This window comes from Lepisosteus platostomus, chromosome 8 (genome assembly GCF_059453375.1).
Source record: "Lepisosteus platostomus isolate fLepPlt1 chromosome 8, fLepPlt1.hap1, whole genome shotgun sequence".
Lineage (NCBI taxonomy): Eukaryota > Metazoa > Chordata > Actinopteri > Semionotiformes > Lepisosteidae > Lepisosteus > Lepisosteus platostomus.
Window position 1 is genome coordinate 38,475,667 of NC_142618.1, and position 23,913 is coordinate 38,499,579.

The 23,913-nt window shown below is 37.1% G+C and overlaps 1 protein-coding gene across 1 annotated transcript in view; it reads right to left on the reverse strand.

Moving 5' to 3' along the window:
- cubn (cubilin (intrinsic factor-cobalamin receptor)) overlaps positions 1-23,913 on the reverse strand; it is a 128,812-nt gene that overhangs the window by 4,550 nt on the left and 100,349 nt on the right. The window contains exons 57-66 of the mRNA XM_088643354.1: positions 20,366-20,554; positions 17,847-17,976; positions 14,776-14,993; positions 7,202-7,407; positions 6,529-6,691; positions 4,493-4,701; positions 3,991-4,135; positions 3,058-3,239; positions 1,324-1,489; positions 167-402 (exon numbers count right to left, since the gene is read on the reverse strand). Coding sequence (XP_088499480.1) covers positions 167-402; positions 1,324-1,489; positions 3,058-3,239; positions 3,991-4,135; positions 4,493-4,701; positions 6,529-6,691; positions 7,202-7,407; positions 14,776-14,993; positions 17,847-17,976; positions 20,366-20,554 — 1,844 coding nt within the window. The remainder of the gene's footprint in view (positions 1-166; positions 403-1,323; positions 1,490-3,057; positions 3,240-3,990; positions 4,136-4,492; positions 4,702-6,528; positions 6,692-7,201; positions 7,408-14,775; positions 14,994-17,846; positions 17,977-20,365; positions 20,555-23,913) is intronic.

Below are 23,913 nucleotides of genomic sequence, written 5' to 3' on the forward strand. Positions count from 1 at the left end.
CATTAAATGAAATTAATGTGAAATCATCATAACCTTAATAAGATGTGACAAATACGGGCACCAATCTGAAAGTTTGACCTTCCCATAAACAATATAGCAAATGATTAAAAAAGAAAACATTATAATCATATGGTATTTTAAATTTAAATTTTTATTTTTTTCTTACCACTCCACAATATGGTCCAATAGGTTGTGTATTTGAGTTTGGTCCATCATAAAGCTTCAAATAGTTGTTTTGACAGTCTCCTGGGTCATCAATATTGATGTAAAAGAAAGTCACAGTAACAACTCGTCCCACTGGTGCTGTGATGGTCCACTCGCAGTCTGTGCCATTATTGTAGGTCCCTGGATAGTTAGGACTAGCAAAGGAGCCATGATCCCCATATAGTACACCACCACAACCTGAACAAAAAGAGCAAGTAAAACAAGTTAGCTGTGTTGATTAAGTAAGTCTCCAAGCAAAACCAACAGACCAAGCAAGAAATATAGTCACTCAGATGCAGCAATTTAGGCTCAAAAAGTACAATGTCTTTCTGAGCTGTCCATAGTGGTTTGCAGGAAGGTGATATAAGGGCAAGAGAGAAAATTACAGGCATTTGTAAATGGGTTAGGTGCAGGCATTCACATCTGGGAGTAACATTTGATAGATCAGTTTACAATTAGGTTTTACATTAAATAGGTAGAGAACACAGTAGAAGGGATCTCTTGACAAAGTTCTCTGGGTAATCCCAATTTTTAAGATAGACCAGTTGTGAATAAAAAGAATCGCAACTAAAGGGAATAACGAGGTTATGGTTCTTGCCTGTCAACTTAAGAGTTTACTAAAAACTATAAGGTTATGTTGTGAAATCATTTCCTAGTGGTTACGGAAAGGTTATTTCGAGATATGTAAGGGAAGTTGCATTGTTAAATCGCCCAACTAATATGTTTTGCTACCAACAATTAACTCACTTTCCAAGAAGCCAGTTTGCTCCAGTGGGAAAATTGGTGGGCGCTCTCATTTGGATGGAGTAACTTTAGTTGACAGATTAGACTGAAGAAACTCTGTTTTGACAGAAGGGGAAACTATGTACTGTAATTAAAGTGGATTATGGACTAGATTAGGCAGGGAAGGTGATTCTATAACACCAAAGTTGGTCTGGCCTCAGCCCACTCCTGAGACCTGTCATGCAGTTATACTGTATTCTGCTTCAGATTATAAGTAGTCCAGAAAAAATTCTTTACATAATATGTTTCTCCCCCTTGGAAAAAATCTGTTTTAGCTGTTCCATTTTTCTTAGGGTTTTGTACATCTGTAATCACTTGTTCAGTGTGCCATCTTACCAGTTGGTGTAGAAGTCCAGGTGATCTCAAAACCATTTCGAGCATTTGAAAAATCACTCTTAAAGTGGAGGTACAGCAGATTGCTCATGGGGAAGACAGGGCTAGGAAGTGTCTGGCCACAATATCTACCCAGCAATGGGGCATTGGAAGTGCTACCATTTTTGATCTGCAAAAACAAATGATATGATTGGGGGTTAAGTAAGTCATTTGTATATCCAATATTTAATTTTTTCATCTCTATACTATGCATGTCCTACACTTTGTTACTTATGCTTTGTGAGGGATTTGTGTGGTGTATTAAACCCTCCAATTTTCTGAATTCTGATTTTGAGGAAAAATAAAGATTTCAACGCCATTGTGTTTGTTTGATCTTGTCAGATCTTAGAAGTTATGCAGGGTTGGATCTGGTCCACACTTGGATGGATGACAACTTTGACAATGGTGTACACTGCTGAGAGTGGAGTTGATAGACAAGTACAGTAGGAGGTAGAACGTCTACTTCTGAATCAGAACTTGTAGAGAATCATGTGCAATACCAGGTACCATCCTTTGGATACAATGTTAAATCAATATATCACAAAATAAGGACTTGGATCAGTGATTGACTCCTTACTGATTCATGAAACAGGAAAAAGAGGCAGTATAAACAATGCAGTAGGAAGTCACACACAATATAAGATATAATTTGAAACCCATAATCAGTATGAGTCAGTGAATTACAGCCCCATTGTGTTACTGATGTCTAGGGCTATGCCACTTTAAGAAAAAAACTACATTTAAATTGTGACAAAAACAAAATAATTTTAACTGGCTTTGCTCATACATATTTGTGTATGTTTGTTCTTTAATATACATATTGATATTCCGAACTCCATTGGGAAAGCACATAGACATCATTTGGGTCAGGGTTAGATGTGTTAAATGTTACAACTCGATAAGCTGAGATTAGTTTCTGACTATTTCCAAAAACAACCCCTTTGCAGGAGATTGTTTAACCACCCTTTAATCACAGTGTGAAAATAGTGTATATGTGTTAATACTGTAACCTATATTAAGTTGGAGAAGACTGGAGATCTGTGAGTGTCCTCAGTATTTAGAATTGTCTCTTCACCAGATTAAACGTATCTGTTTTAGTCACTGAAGGGAAATATATGGCTTTTCTCCTGAGTATTAGGACAGAATCTAGCAGGCATCTACAAAACACATCTTCAAAATGATTCCTATCATTATGCAATAATTCCTATTATTTTAATTGCTATTAATATGCAGTAAAAACTAATTTTAAAAATGAACAAGTAATAGGTTTTTCCATGATGATAAAAGAAGAAAGAAAACACAACACACAATACAACAGGCGAAATATTGTGTTTTCTTTCTTCTCTTTTCAACATGGAATAAACCTATAACTTGTTCCTTTGCAGTTTACGCATGCTGATGCAGCTACCCAACTGCACTAATTAAAAACATTCCTGCTTGAGCAATATTGTGTGCAGAACATACTATAATACACCTAATCCAGCTATGGTTAGGCTTTGCTTATATAGTAGACATTAAGATCTCCTGTAATGTGATGTACTGCATATAGTGATATTATTAACTTTAATTAAAGATAAATGTTTGGTATAACTAACTTTGAATTGCCTGTTTTACAGTACTAGAAATTCTACCATTTTTATTAAGGTTGACAGATACGGGTCATAAAACTGAGGCTCTGTCCTGCCAGGCATGACTCACCTCCAGGAAATCATAGGCACAGGAGGTATGTGTCTCTAGGTCAAAGCTGTTGAAGAACAGGGAGATGGAATTGTTCTCAGGAGCATGGAGAATAATTTCACACTCAATATTGTGAGGGTACATATCTGGCCATCCAGGGCTCTTCAGGTATCCAAAGGCCTGCTCATACTCCCTGCTGCAGCCTGGAGTGCAACACAGAAAGTTTTTTTTTTTAAATATCTTATATATTACAGCAAAGAATAGCTACAGTAATTAAAAACAAATGATGTTAATGGCAATCTCTTTCAAAAGTTTCAAAAGTAATACTTTCACTGTACAGATACAAGATCATTTGGAGAAGAAAACATTTGGAAAACTAACAATATTGTCTGTATTTCCATATTTACATTGCTTGAAGTACATTATACACTTCTGATTCTGATAATCCATCCATTTTCTAATCAGTTCTTCCAGGGAGAACCAGAGTCCAGCATTGAACCCAGTTTCCCAGCACTGCAAACTATTATGTCACCGTGCCACCTGATTCTGATAATAAGAATCCTAAATATTGATTTACTTTTTCCTAAGAAAATGGTACTTGTGTGTGAAGACAAGAACAGGAGCAAGTCTGCAGCAAAATAAGCCTGTATAAGATAATAAGATATTTGAGTTGCAGCAAAATTTTAAATTCTAATGTCTGATGTATTCTGATGTTAATGTATTTCACAGATAAACTTCATGCACATTTTTCCTTTTTCTGCACTCAACCAATATGTTGACTCCTTTTGTTGCTGTAGATTTTTTTTACCCAGCTGGAAATCTTTTGCCCTGTGAGTAAGAGTAGAGTAGATAAAACAGGTAACCTGCCATAAGAAAGTTCAGGTGGGTATAAACCTATTATTTGTTCCTTTGCTGCCATTAGAAATATAATTATCATGAATTCTAAAAACTTACTTGCAATCTGATATGTCAGACTGAAGCCATTTCCATTCATATACTCATCAGATTTGAAGCTCACAAGAACAGTGCGGCCATAGGAGTAGAAATCAGGCACTGTAACATCAGTCCCACAGAACTTGTGCGACTGACCATAGTCTCCCTGTAAGATAGTGAAATAAGCAGCTCCCCTTAATTTATGTGTGCCACTGTATCTACTGTAAATATTGCAGCAACACCACAACAGCAGTGTACAGTAACAGACAGAAAAATATTCATAAAGTTTGCTTTTACCAGTTATAAAAGTAATACGAAATGTATGTGGCATCAAAATAACAGAATACAAATTTACTTAAAAATCCCATGCAGCACACAGCTGAGCCCACAGTCTTCATTGTAAGTGTGTTATAATTTTACAAGAAACTTCTTTGTCAGCTCCTGAAAACTCCTGCATTTTATGCAGTAGATCCCTGTGAAAGACAGAAATGGCCAACAACCAGCATTAAAATTATTTCCTTACCCCTGGCCAGTCTTTGAACTCCAGGTAGTTCTGGGCACAGTTCTGAGTGGACTGCAAATGGAAGTGCTGTACGGAGAGCCTGACATGCTCCTGTGTGGGAGAATCCAGTGTCCAACGGCAGTTGGTGAAGTCGGGGTAGTTGTTGGGGTGCTGGGGGAATGTGATGGTCTGGGGGGAAGTAGTGGCATTGAGAAGTCCACCGCAAAGCACTGGGAACAAACAGGTTAACTGGTCAACCATGCTTTGTACTTAATGAATGCATTTAACTGCTTAAAATGTGTTCTTTGTAATTTATTATTGCAATAAAACACTAATGTATATGCTAAACAGAACAGAAACCAGTAACATATGTTGCTTTCTAGGGCTCTTGAGACTATTTTTGATATAAACTAATAATCTCCAGCAATTTTCTTCTTTTTCGAGTACTTTAATTTTCCCAAGACAGATTAGTAGGATCTCTGTGAATAAAATATGGAATAATAGATTGATGATTCCTTCCAAATGTTTTTGTATGTTCCACACTTTCAGCATAGCCTCATACAACATTAGAAAGCTTATAAAAAATATTAAACAAAAGAAGGAAAAATTTGACATTCTAAATAACATGATAGCATTATAGTACATGTGTAAACGAACAACTGAAGGTTTATTCCATGCTGAAAAAAGAAGAAAAGAAACACAATGTACTGGCTGTGTAGCCTTCTTCGGCTGTGAAGACAGTACAAGCGCTTTCACATTCGATCTACATCACTATAAGTATCTGAACTGAAGTGGATAATCATATACTGCTTCAAACTGAACAAGTGTTATTAACAATCAGTACCACAAGTGTATAAATTACAGAAAACTGAAAGTACCTGTTAACACATTCCTTAAAACAAAAAAGTCTTATTAGATTTTAACAGTTCTAGACTACCAATTAAGGGAAATTATAATCTGGTTATTATGATTGTCTCAAAATGACAGAGAGGAGTCTGAAAGAGTTGAAACTTGAAACATGCGCCAGGCGCCCCTATACTTCATGATCACCCAAACAAAACCTGACTGTAGCTAAGTATCTGAAACATGCTAGAGAGACCTTGCTATTCTGTTTTTAGGTAACTTGGGTATGAGTGTCATATTTAGTAGATGTCTGGGGGTTTTCTGAGTGATTAGGCTGTTAGGCCTCTGATACGCCTTGTTTGTACATTCTGTAAATATAGTAACTTGTGTGTTCCATGTTTCATTGTCTTTAGTGTAGCTTTTGTATTGTCATCATTAACAAATATGTTTAACCAAGTGTGCAAAGATTATTTCTCTTTTCACCAAAGTTGTGCCAGAAAACAAAGAATTTATCTGTCTCTAATTTCTCCAGCCGCACAGGTATTTTTTAGAGAAATCACTTACAAGTTGTGCGATTCTACTTACTGACTAAACCACTCAGTCAATTCCCGATTTTCACCAGTTTCGTAACTCCCCATTTGTAACGATATTAAAACATTTCCTCCTAACACATGGCTAGTGGTACTTTCCTCCAGAACACAAGGACCTTATCATGTATCATGCACCTTCTCAGAAGCAGTGTTTTAAGTCCTAAGAAACCTGCCCATGCTCTCGCACCACTGATCCTGCCTGTTAAGTGCCATGTACATTTCTTTTCAAGGTAACCTAGGGTCCAATTATGAAGTTATAGGTGAGAGATGCTGCATTAGTTTGCTTGTTCCCGTATCCAGTGATGCCACGAGAGGGAGTGTGAACGGTCTTACTACAATGACCACATTTTTTTAGCTGTGGTGACAGAGATCAACCAAAGCAGACAAAAAAAAGTGTTTCCAAAACTAGCTATAATGAATAATGATTAATGAAATGCTCCATAGTGCAAGCTATCCAGGCTGAAAACATGAGCTTGGTAATTATCTGCAATAAGCCGTTGCCTGTTTTAAGTGTGTGGAGTCCTGAGCTCTCTAACCCGGCAGGTAAAATTTCCTCTTTCTTTGCACCTAAATACTACAGAGCTTTCAGGGCTGGAGAACAAACAATGAAGTGTCAGCGCTTACAGTCTACTGCTGTGAAGGTGGAGTTGAAGCCGCTGAAAGCAACAGAGCCATCTGTGATGAATCTGATGGTGAGGAAGTTGTTTGTTGAGGTGAAAGAAGCGGGCACAATGGTCCCACAGAAGGTCCCCACCAATGGGCTGTTCTCATTGTCTCCATCATAGATCTGGAGAGAGGAGGACATAGATCAACAGAAGAGACCCAGTGGCGAGTAAGCATTAGGATAATACATGCTGTTGAAGTCATTGGTGCTTCTATCATCAGTTCATACCGTTATAATTAATTGCTACTATTATATTGCATACAGGGACATACAGTATATAATTTCTTACCTTCACACCAACAGAAAAAGCCACTGATCATAATATTCCAGTAGCGAAAGACACTTCTTGGATTTTTTTTTGAAACCACAAATTTCAGTATTTTTATGGTAATATGTAGTACATGCAGACATATTTCATTTAATCTTCTTGAATGTGCTGTGTATAAATATATATATATATTAATATATGTTTTTCTTTGTACAAACACCTGGTTTTGTGGAATGTGGTCTGGTACTGTACTTGAAGGAGAGAAAGAGATGCAGGCAGAGCGCAAGCTCAAGTCTTGTCATTCTGCTTGCTCTGTTGTAGCATGGCCGAGCAGGAATAGGAAATGTGATGATGCATTTCCTTACCTTCACGTAGTCATATCTGCAGGAGGTTCCTGATGGCGATTCCAGGTGGAAGGAAGTGAAAGTCAAGTTGACCACCTTGTTGGGAGGCACTACAATGTTCCACAGGCAGTCCAGTCCAGCCTCATACTTGCCATCATAGTTAATATCAGGGGAGCCAAACATGCCAGTGAGACTGGTGAGGTATCCCCCACAGCCCTGCTGTGGTCCTGAACAGGAAAGGGATAAGAGGAGGCAGGTGAGAACTTCAAGTCCACATCTCTTGACATACACTGCCAGTTCAAAAGAACAGGCTGAACATAAAGCCCACAAAGCCTTTTGCAGCACACCAATCATCAACAAAACTCATTTTCATTTAGACACCATGTATGCTGTGCTCATAGTTACAATTCAACATTCATTATCACAACTCAATCGCGTGTCCTCTACCAAGTATTTTATAGTTGTATACACTCTTGCCCTGTGCATACCTTGATTATTGAGAATACCACTCTGAAGGAACAAAATACTACCCTAACCACATTTAATTTCTCAACACAATGTTTACACAGAATGGTAAGAATGGACAGAATGGGCTTCACCATTCTCATCAAAACACCTTTCCTAATAAAACAAATTCAAGAAGGCACTTTATTTTACTTTTCAGTCATTGTGAGCCTCAAAATTAACTTTTGATTAATTTTGTTAGTGTGTTACAACTTTCCATATTTTCCACATAACATTTTCTAAGTTCTGTAGGTCTCCAGCACACCCACAAGGGGACAGTGGTGCTTCAGGAATTCAGCAGCATAATGAGGGAAATGCAGAGCAAGGCACAACTATTGCTGTTTTCAGTCCTGAAGCAGGACTTTTTATTACAATTTAATTCAATATTTATTTTTATAAGAGTAAAATCATCGGACATCACGCCAAAGCAAATAAAATTAACATAAGAAAATCTACAGAAATTTACAGACATTTACAACAAAGGCATATCATACAATATTTACATATTCTGTAAACATATGTTAACATATTACAACTCAATTACAGAAATGTTACCACTCTGTAGCCTGATCTCATGAGACCTTATCAGTAAATAAGGCTGGATTGGTAAGTAATGGAATGGGAGAACCCTGAGGAAAACCTATTTGCTGCAGCAAATGATGTTGGTGGGCCAGAAGGTGGCACTCATTAACCTAGACCAGTGTTTCTAAGGCAGTGGCCCTGTGTGGTGATCAGGCACTCTGTGGAGCAAAAGGAGCTGTAATTTGGAATGAGATGTTAAAGGAAAAACCCGAGTTCTTGGTCATTAAAGATCTTTTTGGAACTTTTTGAAAGAGCTGGAATGTTCAACTCCATGTCCTGGCTACATACAAGACTTCTATATTCAAGTTCAGGTGGGTAGTTGCGTCAGCATGCGTAGTCTGCAAAGGAACAAGTAATAGGTTCATTCCACACTGAAAAGAGAAGAGAGAAAACACAAGGTTTTGGCTGTGAAGCCTTCTTCAGGTGTGTGAAGAAGGCTTCATCACACACCTAAAGAGGGTTTCGCAGCCGAAACGTTGTGTTTTCTTTCTTCTATATTACACTATAGTATAAAATATCAAGGCTCCCTAGCATTCTGAAAAGATTTTAAGGTTGCAAAAGCTTTTTCTTATTCTTTTCTTTGTTCTAATGGCTGAAGAAAACAATTAAATGTTAAATAGCCTAATTAGACAAACCTGCAAGCTCAGACATTGGCAGAAAAGTCAGACCTAATGTTTGCAAGAGTGCATCTGCAGCCCAGTACCATAAAGTACAGAAATGATCAAATAGACTGCAGAGCTATTCTGATTTTCTGTCTGTTGTAAATGTACCCTACATTTAACATAAATTCAATTTACATTTGTAATGTATTTTTTTAACCTTGATCTTGAGGTTAACCTTTTAATCTTGAAAAAAAGAAATACTCCTCTCAAACAAAATAACAGTGAAAATTGAAATCAAAATGAAAACTGACAAAAAAACATGAAAATGGGCTTAAAGATTTTAACCTAATCACACAATTCTGCATGTTTGTGCAAATACAATTGAATATTATTCTAGATAAAACATAAGCAAATATAATTCATTACATGACACTGGAAAAAAACAATTAGTGGGACTGTGATAAATATAGTTACACTTCACCATGTTGATTATAAAATATCTTGATTGATAATTTTTATATATTTTTATAAAATCCTAACTTAAAAAAATAGTTTATAAAGCATATGAAATCACTTTAAATCTGTATCTTTAGTTCTTGCAGGAGGTGTGTTCTTGGGGCTTATGTCTGTTTTATGTCTTACATTGAAGCTACAAATTGCTCTTCCCCAAACCTAGATGTGACTCAAATTCCCATTCTTGTTGTTTCTCCACAGTAGCCTCCACAGAAGTGCCCTGCTCATATTTGCATAAATCATAGCACATACCAGTATATATCTGCTGAATAACATTTAGCTGTAAGACGCCTTCGATTATTTTCTCAGTTGCTGAATATGACCTAAGGGAACCAGCATTCAGAGAATGAGAGGGTAGCATTAAGAGTTAATGCATTCATCTGCTACATGTCGTACACAGTGCATCATTTCAGACTGTTAAAAAAATGCTGTTGCAACTGCAATAAAAATTCTCACCCTAATCTGTTCAGCAATTTTATTTTTTCTGTCTAGTGAGCCAATAAACTTTAAGCCAGCTGGAGACAGATGTAGGTTCAGTCCACTACTGACTTTGAACAAAAGAACTATAGAGCTTTAAAGGAGCAGCCACTGAATGTGCATTACATCTCACTGTGACACGAGGACACAGCTAGAGGAGGAAACAATTTTGTTGTGAAAGGCTATGAAATGAAGAAAATCCAAAATTTACTAAGAAAATACTGTGAAACAAAGCTATTTAAATTGAGATTTCTCACTGTAATCCAGAGAACAACCTTTTCTTACATAAAAAGCAGAAAAATTTCTTATTTGGCATATATGATGATAACTGATTGTGACTTGATGGAGTACTGGAAGATCAAAAATAAGCCCCAACTAAAAAGATCACTTTGAGAAATATATTCCACATTCATTATTCCACTGTATACAGCAAGCCGTTGGGTGGAGCAAACTCAGTAAAGCATCCGACACAACACCTGCATCCTACCTAGAAGCTGAGACCACAGCCCCATGGGCCAGAACGCAGAACACTAACCACTCTGGGACTCATCACTTTTGCCGCATCACTACCACTGTACAGTATGTATGACTAACCTAAACCAAATGAAAAAGATGGGTCAAGAGGCCGACTTTCTGCTCTGCTCCTGGATACAAAGACATTTTAACTTCCCCAAAAACATATTGTTGCTGCTTTGTACAAGGCTAACTGCAAAACCCAGTCCAGCATCTGCCTTTGTTCGTAAGAGACCTGTCTGGAAATATAGACAAAACCAGGCAATCATGCTACTACAATGCACCCTGGAAGAAAGCATCCACATCAGAGAGGATGACCAATTTGTAATTTATGCCATTCCATTAAACCCATCTACTGCAGAAAACAATAAAAAAGAAAATGCATAAAAAATACACAAAGAGCCCCAGGAGATAGTAACACAATGAGACACACCAGGCAATCCATTTCACTAGCATTTCCATGTTGTAAGTGCCATTGGAGTGCATGTGATTTATTGTGCACTTCATTACATGGCCATAAATACATGGCACCAGATTCAGCATTCCACCATTTATCCAGTGATACTTAGAGTGTGTTTAGCTCGTTTAACTCATTAATGTAAATCAAACAAATTTAATTTTCATTAGATGATACATACCTATCTTAAGCTAATTATTTTTATATTAGATGTTTAATGAAAGGTTTACTGTGGTCTTGATTTGACATGAGATAAGGATAAAAGGTACAAGACAAACTGAACAGTATTGCACATCTATGCAGTATGAATTCCTACAATTTTAGGAGACAGGGTTAAGTTGATTCAGTCATTCTTTTGGCCATGTTTCTTTTAGTTGAACATTTCAGAGTAGCCAAGGGCTTAGATCCCAAACCATGGGAAAAGAGTCATTAAAACTGAAAATGTTAATTTCACAAGAAGGAGGGAGTCTAGGATCTTTGGTTCTGCAAATTAACACAAATTAATTTGCCTACTATCTAGCTTTCTAATCTCTGAGATCATTAGCTCTTTTGGCTGCACATAGAAAAGCTGTATAACAAAGATCACCCCCAGGTGCCATCTGTCTCCTTTTCTAACTGAACACCTCTTTCTTCTTTCTCTTATAATTTTGGCAAGTGTGACAGTATTACTACAAAGACGTTCTGAGGTTTTGTCCTCCGTTCAGTGGCTTATTAAACACAAAAACATTCAGAAACACTTAGAATCTCAATATCTCAATGCTGGATTGCTGGATTGAATCTGGGATACATTATCCTTGACTACTGTGAGGTTGCAGTGCTGTAGGTGAGAACTACTGTACATCATTCCTCCAATTGCTTAAGGAATTTTGAAATACTACTACCAACAAAAAAAAAGTCATTGAGAAAGAAAACTTTCCCATAATATCTTCCTAAATTGTACTGGACATTATGGAATTTCAGAGGATTTCCTGTCATTTGATCATCTTTTCCATTTGGGTTTTCTGTTTGTTCTACATGAGTAATGGGTGGATATGGGAGGGGAAGTATCCTACAACATGTATAAGACACCTTCTTTTTCTTCCACTGTTTTTAAACATTCCCAGCCAAAGCCCTCCATCTTGGAGACCACTTATTAGGCGCTAAAGTTTATATTGAAGTTAGCCTATACATTTGTCTGTCTGACACTATTAAATTATTAAATCCTTGGTTCCTAACACATAGATGGCTTGTTTTACAACTTCATAATTATTAGTAATGCTACAAAAATTATTAGGCTGACACTAATTTCAATAAGGACAGTCCTCTCTAAATAAAGTGCAAAACCCTTAACCTAGTGAAAAATTGGATAAGGAATACTGATGGCAGGCAATTGCATCAGCTGTTGGTTTTGTAACAGTGACAGACCTTTTTCTTTTTGGATTTAAAGACTGGAACAGAATTTAAAGGTATATCATCTTTAGCCAGATGGAATGGGATGAATGCTTTGAAACAATTTTCTTTTGGTTTTATCTTTGAAAGGCCTTTTGTATTATACAGTATTCTTCTAACTGGTGTTTCATAAGCACAAAGAACACACTTTTAATCTGCAGTAGGACCCATGGGAATGTGAATCTTGGCAGCAAGCAAAGAAGTCAATGTCTTTTTTTAATTATGATGAAAAAAATCCTTCTTTTTAAGCCACACCACATGGAAGTCAGTAATTGGCTGTGGACGGCTATGAGTCATACAACAAATATGCCCTCCCTCAGTTTGTCATAACCACTGTGGATTGAAACACGTAGCACAGTTTGAGACTGGACGGAGAGCGAGTGAGGAAAATTTGAGAGAAATGTCTGGAAATTCAGTGGGGTGTGTCCTTGCTGCCCTATAAAGCAGTGCAGATATAGAAATGTAGATAAACTTGAGGGGACTACTATATGACAACCCATTTATAATGAGACTTCACTTCTTGAATTGAAAAGGTTTTAATCCTATTTGCCAGTGAATCCAGAGCCAGTTCCTTCGTTTCTTGAGCCAGATGCTAAGTTATCTACACACTGATAGAGCACCCAGGAAATCCCGGGAATTACAGCCTAGTGCTTTTTATAGTAACATTGAAACATCTGGTATCCAATACATAATTATAAAATTGCAGATTTTATAAACATTTTGTTGACCATGTTTCTTTTGTGAAAACCATTAGTCTTTGTATTTTATTCTACTTGTGTTAAATATCTCCAGATGTTGCTTCTTTTTTGCCTATCATTTCAAGAACAAGGATATTCTGTAACATCAACACTACTTTAAGTAGATCTTTCAGATTAATAAATTTTCAGGGATAAAAAGTTTGAAAATGAACAGTTCTTTCTATTTTGCTGGCATTTATGCCTCCTTAGGAACAACAACTTTTTTGGGAAATGGGTTGGCAGTCAGAAGTAATTATGTCTTTATTTTCTCTAATTCTTTACTTTTTCTCACACATTTCTTGCAAACTCAGCATATAATAAAACTTGGTGGTAAAAAGTTATGTACATAAAAACATAATTATTCACACAAAAAAAAAACAATCTTAATACTTAAGCCCCTCTCTTTGTCTTGGGTTGAGCAAGATGATTGTCTTTCTGGCCACACATCCAGAGAGAATAAGTCTGTGCTGTCATGAGTCCGAGATCCGTAGGTCTAAGACCCAGCTTGGTGCTACTCAGATTTAGTCGAGTAACAGAAACCAAAGGACATACCCTTCAGGGAGACTGTGCACACTACTGTATGAGCAGGGAGGCAGAAGTCTTCAGAAAAGAGACAGAGAAAGGTTGGTGACTGTAGGTAGCACCAGCAGGCAAAGAAAACTATGCACACCATACAGGACTGGTGCAGAAAGGTAGGATTTACTGTAGGTTTTTGGGGTATTGAGGATCCTTTCAGAAACAGGTAGGTCCTGTACAAGAAGTTCTGCTTGCACCTGAACCAGAGACTCATGGATATATTGGGTTAGCATATGTGTAGAGTAACTGATGTACAAGTATGTATATAAACTGATCAAGAACTGGTTAACGAACAGCAAAAAGTGAATTTATTATAAGAGGCTATAATCTCTACCTGGGCTGATGTTAGCAGTGATCTATCACAAGGATCAATTTTAGACTCTTTGATCTTCCCGACCTACTGTATACAATTCTGATACAATTAGCAAGCTACTCAAATATGCTGATGACAGTAAAACAGATGGAGGTACAAACAGAAACAGTAGTAAGGTAGTTCCAAAAGATGATATCTTGGATTGGGGCAAACACTTAGCAATTGAAATTCAGTACTGATCAGTGCGAAGGATGCAGGATGTTACACACAAAAGGGATCTGAGTGTATATGTATATTCTTCTATGTTTTCATTAAGACAATGTGGGGAAGCAATAAAAAGGCAACAGAATACTTAAGTACATAAAAAGCATGGAGTTTAAATCAAGGCAAATCATGCTTAAACTCTGTAATTAACTAGTAATACCTCATCCACTATGTTCCATTTAGGCCACCATACCACAGAAAACAGAAAAGCTGAAATGGTCTTGTATATAGACATGTCAAGGGAATTAAATCTATTCAATCTAGAAAAGAGGAGATTTGATCCCTATATACTAAGTACAAAAGGGTACAGGTTCGGAGAATGTTAGTGTCCTAGTCAAACAAGAATATGGGGTCACATCTGGAAATTGAAGGGGAATAGGAAACACTTCTTTACACAAACATTAGTGAGTATCTGGAACAAGCTTCCCAGCCAAATGTTTGAGGTCCAAATGCTGGACACCTTTTAGAAAATACCTGGTTTCTTTAAACCTATTTTTTGTAGGTATCCCATCAGAGTGCTGGCTAAGCCTAATCTTATTTAGTTTCTGAGATCTAATGAGATCAGGATATAAGGTGGTAATGCCAGCTCCAGCCAGCAAAAGCAGAGTCAGAACAAAGTGAACACATACCTAAGGTCTCTCTGTAGGTTGCTCTCCAGCCTCCAGCCCCAATAGAGAAGTCAGTTATGAACATTATAAAAAGATGGTTGAAGGAAGACCTGAGAGTAAGGGGGAGTTCCCTGCCACAAAACCTTCCCAGCAAAGAAGCATTGGAGTCATTCCCATTATAGACTGCCACATAGTCATATCTGCAGTTGGATGAGGCCTCCAGATGGAAAGTGTTGAATCTGCAAAGAAGAAACAATGGAACAACATCTTATAATATGCATAGTGGGGGTAATGTAAATTCCCAGCAGGAAATACTCTTCTGAAAGACACAATGCACAAACACAAAGCACCTCACTTTTTCCACCGTGCACGGCTAAAGATTGTATGTAACAACTTGAGAAGGAAACAGATGGCATAGCTGGTAAATTTGATAACTTCAGAAGAAAAAAACTTTATGTCTAGGAGAAATCCTGAAGGATAAAAATCTTAGGACCTGAATTATACCTAAAACATTTACTCATACTTGTAAATGTTATAATGGAAGTGATATGCAAGCAACCATTGATGTTTTCAAAGCTTCAAATAATTCTAATAAAAAATGTATTTTAACCTGTAATACATCCAGAAGTGATTTATATCTGCAACTTAGGAAGTAAAAAAAAATGTCCAACTTTATAATGTCATACAATAATAGAAAAATTGACTACTAAAGGGGTGTGCTAAAGCGTCAGCTCTTTACAAGGAAGAGCTTCATCTACAGCTGGGCTGCAGCCAGACAGCAGCATCACATTGCCAGTTGCCAAGAGACTCAAACAGTACTCTGTGGTTCTTTGTGTGGAGACACCCACAGGGCTAATATTGCCAGTGTGGCCTTGTGCTCTGGTTTGAGAGATGGGGGCGAGTGTCTAGACAGTTGTCTAGTCCCCAATGTGCTGCTAAAAAACTGCTGGCCTCTCCAGTCAGCCTGGCACTTCCCATTTTACAGGTCTTGTCAAAGACTACCGCGATTACAAAACCATGGCGATAGGCTTGTGGCTCCACAAATTAAGAACTGAAACTGGTATTGTATGAAGCTGTTGCTCAGATAAACATTGGCATTGCTAATCCTAAAATGGTTAATTAACTAGAACACCTAAACTACTTCTTGCTAGGGTGAATGAGCATTCAATACACTTAGAAGAGGTATTATTGACATAATTGTTGACCATGAAATCTTTATTTATGACATTAAATCAGTGAATCTGTTTAACACATTAGGTGTGAACATAATTTTCTACAGCTATAGATTTTTGTGCAATGAGAGCATGGCTAAAAGAGAAAAATGAGCAAGAGCAAACAAAATATTTTCATGGCAATATATACTTCTTCTTTCCTTAGCAGTGTTCTAATAATGAACTGTCATCTATCTTGACCAAAAATACACAAATATTTGAAGTAGGTTTACATGGTTCTTCTTTCCAACTTTGCAATTGATAAATTATGATTCAAACCATATATTCCATACATATATTATTTGAATGTATTATTTTTTATAAACGTTTTTGTTATATAGCTTCTCAAAGTGCTTAACAGTAAGAAAAAAGGGTACACAATTAGAGGAGACAGCAGAATTACACAATTATAGTACAATAAGCATTCGGAATAGAGTAGGAAAGCAAAGGGGTAGACACAGAAACTGTTAAATAAAGACTCTCTTAAAGAAGAAGGTTTTAAATCTAGATTTGAAAGTGCACACGGAAGGTAATTCTCATACAACCTTAGAGATAGGATTCTAGAGATTAGGGGCATAGCAGGAAAAGGCCCTGTCAGCCATAGAATGTAGACGTGCTTGGAGGACAGACAGGAGAAAGAAGGTTGCGAGGTGTGGAGTAGGATGATAGAAAGTATGTAAAAATTGAATTGAATTGAAAATCAGACAGGTACTGAGGTGCCAAACCATGTACTGCCTTATAGGTAAGCATGAGGATTTGAAATTGACATGAAACTTGATGGACGCCTGTGCAAGGATTCCATGACAGGAGTAAAGTGATCACTTGCACAAGACCTGGTTAGTATATCTGGCAGACCTGGAATTCTGGACATACTGAAGTTTCTTCAGTAGATACTCTTTAGATACCCCAGCGAGTAGAACATGACAGTAATCAATTCAAGAGAAAATGAAAGTGTTGACTAGCTTCCAAGCAACAGTTAGTGACAGCATAGGACGTAGTCTGATGATATTTCTGTGTGGGAGAATGATGTTTTTACAATATGTTGCACATGTGGGTCAAACATGAGGCCTGGATCAAATATCACCCCTAAGGTCTTTAATTTACATTGAAATTTAAGTACAGTGTAATCCACAGATAGAGTTACTTCACTGGCTTACATAGTTGATGGGAGGTCTCAAGAAGCATGACTTCAGTCTTGTCACAATTTAATCATAACAGCTTGATCGTAACAGCTGACCAAGTTGGAATACTGTACATAAATGCTGAACAGTATCAGGCCGCCAGGAGCACCAGTTCAGTTTTCCTCAAACAAAAACATTTTATTTTGGCACAGGAGTGACTGCAGCTGGGTCATTGGTACTACACAAGTACACAAGGACTTATTTATTATGATGAGAACAGCAAAGCAGAGAGTAGAGAAACAGGACTGAAATAAAGCAGTAGGAATGGGATCTAACAGACATGTAGTGGATTTCATACACATTACCAATTTACTTTATGCAGCGTCAAGAATAGAGAAGCTAGACAGAAGGGAACCAGCAAACCTAGGCAAGCAGGGAGGAGATGTGGTGGGAACATGCATTGTGGAGAGAAAGTGATGGCAGATGTTGTCAATCTTGGAGCTAAAAAACACAAAAAATGTTTTGTAAAGTTGGGATGAAGCAGGTAAAGTGGTGGGGCACTTTGGCTTTAGCTGTCTGTCGATGGTGGAGTACAGGACTCTAGAATTGTTATGGTTGTTCTTAATGATATCGGAGAAGTAGCCGGCTCAAGAAGACTCTGTTGCATCTTTGCTAGTCAAGTGCTCCTACCAAGATGGAAAATGTACGTTAACACAAAATATTATTTCTGGCACTAAGGAACAGAAAACTGCAAACTTACTTTAGCTCCACTACCCGGTCCTGGCTCACAATGATGTGGTAGGTACAGTTCATATTGTTGTGGTAATTTGTAATAGAGAGAGTTGGACTACTGACTGTACCGGCACTGTTGTTGAAGACACCACCACAGGCTGGAAGAAAGAAAGGATATTAGGAAACATTAAGGCTGGCCCAGTGGCTCGCCTAAGGTATTATACCTTATTGTTTAATCATTTACGATTAAAAGCTCCCTGTAATCCATGTAACTGTATATAATGAAGGATTGGTGGACAGTAAGCATTAAATTCCCCAAATTCAAACATTTTTTGCCTAACCTATAGCATGTCTTTGGACAGTGGAAAGCACCCAGAGCACCGAGACAAAAGCCATGCTAACACGGACAGAACATACAAACTCCACGCAGGTAGCACCCCAGGAATTGAACCCAGGGCTTCAGTAAAGTGAAGCAGCAATGCTGACCACTGTGCCATTGTGCTGTCCCATGTCAGCAATATTTTATGAAAAACACACATCAACCAGCATACATTATTTCAGTATTTTGAACCTACAACTTTGTGTTTTAAACCTCTTTGAGCTAATGTCTAAACAGTATATTTTAATTTGAAGGCAATATGTCAGCTATGCCTCTTTTTATTGCACATCAGTAAAATCAATTTAAGTAATTTTTCTACTATTTTACAAAATTGTTCCAATTTTACAAAAAGTGTGAAAATCATGTTTTTCATGTGTTTCACACCAGCAATGGGCAATGTTCTTGGTTTTATCATTTCAGAAGACTGTGTGTCTGGTAGATTTTAACAGTGAGGATGAGTCATCACCCCAGTGAAATGGCACTATTGTCAGGCTTGGATTATATATAGAAACCATTCAGCAGAAAAATGTGCCAAGGGCGTCCTCTGGCATTCTGTGGCACCACAAGCCAAAGCCTCGCCCCTGACACAGACAGGAACAGAATCCCCCTGATTGTGCTGAATTGCAGGGTCTCTCATTCTCTGAATTCCACAGAAGCTTAATGGGAACTCAGACACTCTCTGTCACTCATCAACAAAGAAGCCTGAACAAAACATGGAAATTCCCAGACAGATAAATTCTTTAAATCTGTCATTTCTGAATGTCCTGCAATGAAGAAGTTCCTATATTTTTAAAATGTTTTGCCTTTTAATTCTGAAGTACTTTCTAAAGACAGTATACAGTATATTGAATATAATAACTTGCACTTTAGGGCCAATTGAGGACAAGGAAACATATGTTGGAGTTCATGGGATAAATTGTCCTCAGTCAATCTGGAATGACACTGCAGATGCAGCAGAAAACTCAGAGACAACAGGAGATTATTAAGACATTTCAGGTCAGACATACAGTATTACCATTGTTTTATATTAAATAAAAATAAATCTCTATAATACATTTTGAATTCTACACTTCTACACTTTTGAATTCCAATGAGCTTTTCCTATCATTACCAGTCATTTAATGGATGTTGGAGTCTCATATAGTAAACATAAGGAGTGGAGGTAGAGAATCTGAAAATCTGAACGTGCATGTCATAATGACTTTTATTGCGCTTGTAGAAACCTCTCATTTGACTCTTGGGGTTAAAGGCCCACCTAGTCTCTCATTAGAACTAGCATCCCTCCATACAGTGCAAGGTCCACTGTTTTATCATATCTAAATATTTTCATTTTCTCCATTTACCACACTAACCAAGTTCCATAAATTTGCCCCTAAATAAAAATCACTTTATTGACAAGAAGGCTGCCAATTCACAGGATCCAACTGATATTTCCTATAGATAAATAATACATGTACCATTGGAACAATAATGTCAAGGAAATAAAAAACCTCATTGGAATATCATTGGAATAAACGCAACATTTTGAAGAACTAAGATAAATAATCTTGTGATTTCTGCACATATCTGAATTCTTTGAATTGAAATATTAGCAAAAAGGCACTGTACCTTCATAAGTATTACTACTACTACTACTATTAAAAATAATAATAATTTGAGAGGCTTTTCGTTCACAATGTAGGATTTTTAAATATAAGATGGGTAAAGAAGCTCATTCTGGGTTTAGTGTTTGATAATAAGAAAGATACTTCATAAAATGGTCTGTCTGGAGTATTCTGCATGAAATATGTACATGCATATATTTGATTCTGAAACAGGTTGCAGTTTATAGCAGAGTTACTTGACCTTTAAGTTTTGTTGCAGCAGTGAACAGAGTAGTGTAAAGAACAGCAGTGCACTCTCTGAACTCAAGGGATTAGCCTGTGAGAGGCATGTTGTGAAGCTGTCACCCTCTCAGGTCCTCAAATTCCAGGGAGAATGAGCAGATACATTTTACAGAGATCACATTCTCAGCTTCTTCAAAGCATGTTATAGATCTGATATCATTAAACAGTCCAGACAAAAAATACTGACGCTTCTTCACAGTTTGGTACACAGGGCTTTCCTATGTATTTTATATTTTTCTATAATGAGAATGAGAAGTAAAAATTGAGCTAGCAAATACTTACAGACCACTTCATATTGAGCCAGGAAGCCATTATCATTAATACTGTTGTCAGAGTAGAAATTCAACAGCATTGGGCCAAATGTAGTGAAAGGTCCTGGTATCTCAGAACCACACAGAGTTGTCAGCAGAGGAGCTGTGGGGAAGGTTCCACTGTAGATCTTTAGGCCGTCATAGGCACATGTTGACTGGGCTACAAAAACACAGAAAAGTTCAATACAAACTTTTAGAAGGGCTGGGATGTTTTTAACACCCTTTTTATCCCTTTTTATACTCATCTTTACTGAAAATATAAGCTATAAGATTTTAATTATGTTTGCTAAAATTCAGTGTTCATATTTGTACATCACTAAAACTACTGTAATAAAACACAAATGTTTCTAATATTAATTTACTTTAAAGTTCAGAAAAAAAGGCATTACTATTCTGAAATCAGGTCTGTCCTATGTCTTGGCATAGCTTCTGCCACAACACCAAAAGAAGAACAAAACTCCATATAGTCCTTTGATTGTCCATCACATTCTCTTCAGACCCAACAGTCCCAAACAATATGTCTCATTATACTCCCCCTACCCTGCCTCTCTATACCAAGTAACACTGCTGCTCTTTGTTGAGTCCCCACTCCTCTATGAGTCCTCTCCTGTGTTGCAAAATCTGTCCTAAATCCTTCCACTTTGAGCAGCTCTGGTCGTGGCTTATATATCCCCTTTCCAGCCGGAGCTCCAGGTCTAAAATCAAGAGCAGGAGTGTTCAGGTGATCAAGGGGGTGTAGCCAGAGTAGCCAAAACTAACAAGTAGGGGCTAATTAATGAAATGATTGTATGCAGTTGACTGGGTATAGGTATAACAGTGCATTGAACCTTCTTCCCTTTACCTTGTGCTTCCTCTCTGTCTCCAGGACGCAGGTCTGCTTAAGCCTGTTCCTCAAACCTACATCACCACTGACTGTGTGGTAATTAAAGAGAGTCTAGACAAACAGTATGGTAATTCAGTCTTTTTTGACTGGCGCCTGCACTATTGTTTCCACCAGGAAAGACTGGTGGCCTTGACTAAAAGATGAAAAACACACCAGACCTAATAGAAATTCTGGCCATTGTATGCATACTTAAAGTGCACAGTGAAAACTTATGTATTGGATCAGTGAAGTGATAATTGTATTTCACATCAGAAGTAGTTCAAGTACTGTGGGTAGCTGCGTCAGCATGCATAGGCTGCAAAGGAACAGGTAACGGGTTTATTCCATGCTGAAAAGAAAAGAAAGGACTCTTTGATGTTATTGTTGCAAAGGGTAATCTGTTGTTGGAGGGAATAAATGGTAGAAAGCATCAGTTTCCACAAGAACTGCTGTAGAAGTCTCTGAGTATTACCAGAGTCAAAGGAAAAAGTGTTAAATTTTAGGTGAAATCCTTTGGTAATGATATTGTGATGACGACATCTGTAAAGGAAAAGGAGGTGGTTGGAAAGCCTGGTCTTGGACCAGATCACTGTGAAGAGGTGCAAAAGAGGGTTTAGTAAGAGAGGGGGGCAAGTGGCCCAGGGAGGAGGAGAAGGAACGACGAAGAGATCTAGAAAAAGATTTAGAGGATGGCCTTTCTTTTCTTTTTAGCATGGAATAAACCCATTACCTGTTCCTTTCACATCAAAAGATGTGATACCATGATGCATTAATTGCGAAAACATAAAAGAGCAGCTATACAGCATTGGTTTCAGTCTTTTGGAGTTTACTTTTTGGATTTGCCTCTTGAATTAGAAGGCATTAGCAAAGAAGACTAGAGAGTTTCAATGATGGAAAAGCAATGAATTTTGAGGATGAAAGTAAAGAAAATTCTAATTAAGAACCATTGCAGACCGACTGGAAAGTCTTGAAAAAAATACTGGAGGAATAAGCAAACGGAAAAGACCAGGTCATCCAAGCAAGACAACAGCAGTTGATGACAGAAAAATCATTGGAGCTGTGAAATAAAACACTAAAATAACAGCCAAAGAGATTGCATACAATCTCCAGTCTCCAAAATCAGGTCTGGTAAATAATTGTGGAACCAAACCGCTACGTAAACTAGGGGGTGTATGAACACTCTTGCACTCACACTTTTTGCTTCATGGCCCTTGTAAGTTTTCCTGAATAATTATTGTATTATTTTTCTGAATACAAAATATATTTCTTACATTGTCTTGAAGATTATAGAAAAAAAACTGAAGAAGTCTTGTAAAACTTTCGCCCTTTTCAAGAAAAAATTATAATTCTGTGGATTGTAATGCAATTTTGTGTATTGCTGTTTCTGTTTTACCAGCATCACAGCACAATATGTTCTGTTTGTGAAACAGCCACATTTACAGGCACTTAGGTGCACATTTTTATATCCAGTCCCCTACTAAAATATTCTTAATAAAGCAAGTCAAGCAGCATCTAGACCTCAAAAGGTTCATTTGTATCAGGATTTCAGTGAGATTTAAAAGTAATCTTATTATGATACACATTTCCTGATTAAATTCTTAATAAAAGATCCACGACGATTTGTTCAATATCCTTTTCTTTTTAATCAACACACACATTTTTACCTTATTGTAAGTTCTTTATATTCACACCATATGCTTTTGATTAACTCATATCTGATCCAAATACATGTGACAGAAATAAGATGCCTTAATCCTTCTCATTCTGAAGGTCCCAAAGGCTTGACCCTCAGAAAAAAAATGATTTGAGAAATGTGGAGAGTTCCGTGAAAAGATTATTTGGCCTTGATTTAAGTTTAACTGAACCACTTTAAGAATCACCAGCTGCCAAAAAAACACAGGAAAGGGCTTAACTTGTTTGATTAAGAAAATAACTAGTTCAATTATGTAATGTAAGCTTATTTGGACAAAAAAACAGAACTAAAGAACTAGAGGTCTGCCCTCTGTACCAGAATATCAGCCCTGAAAACATCTAAAGATTTATTTGTTTGAAAGTACAAACTTTTACAATGATCAAAATGGTCTTTGTACCAACCCCCAGCTATACCAGCAACTGTAGGCCTTCAGGGAGTGAGAGCAGGAATCAGACTTTCATCCAGATACTGTATTTAACTTGTCAAAGGATATTTGCCTACATTGAACATTGAACAAATATCCTTTGAGACGTTCTTCTGAAGAGTAGCCAGGAGATAAATATCATCCATTTTCATGATAACTGATAACCATTTACTGTCAGGAAATCCTCATAACTCAAATTATGATTATAATTTCTTGTTGTTCCTTTAAGTGCTTTTAAAAAGAAAATACATTGCTAAAGAGAAAAGCTCCTTCTTTTAAACTTCATATCATTAAAAAGCCTTCTGTTCCATTATCATCTTCATTGTGATCACATGTTAAAAATCTACTTTATTTAATTCTTTAGATTTTAACCCCCATCCCCCCAAAAACATATTTTCCTACATTCAATGCCCTCCTTCTGTGGTTCTGCTTATTAAATAAAATTTAATTCAATCAACACTGTTCATGTATCTCATATAATTAAATCTACTTCAGGCATACATTATTTAATTCATTATGTTAATGCAATCTAAGTAGGAA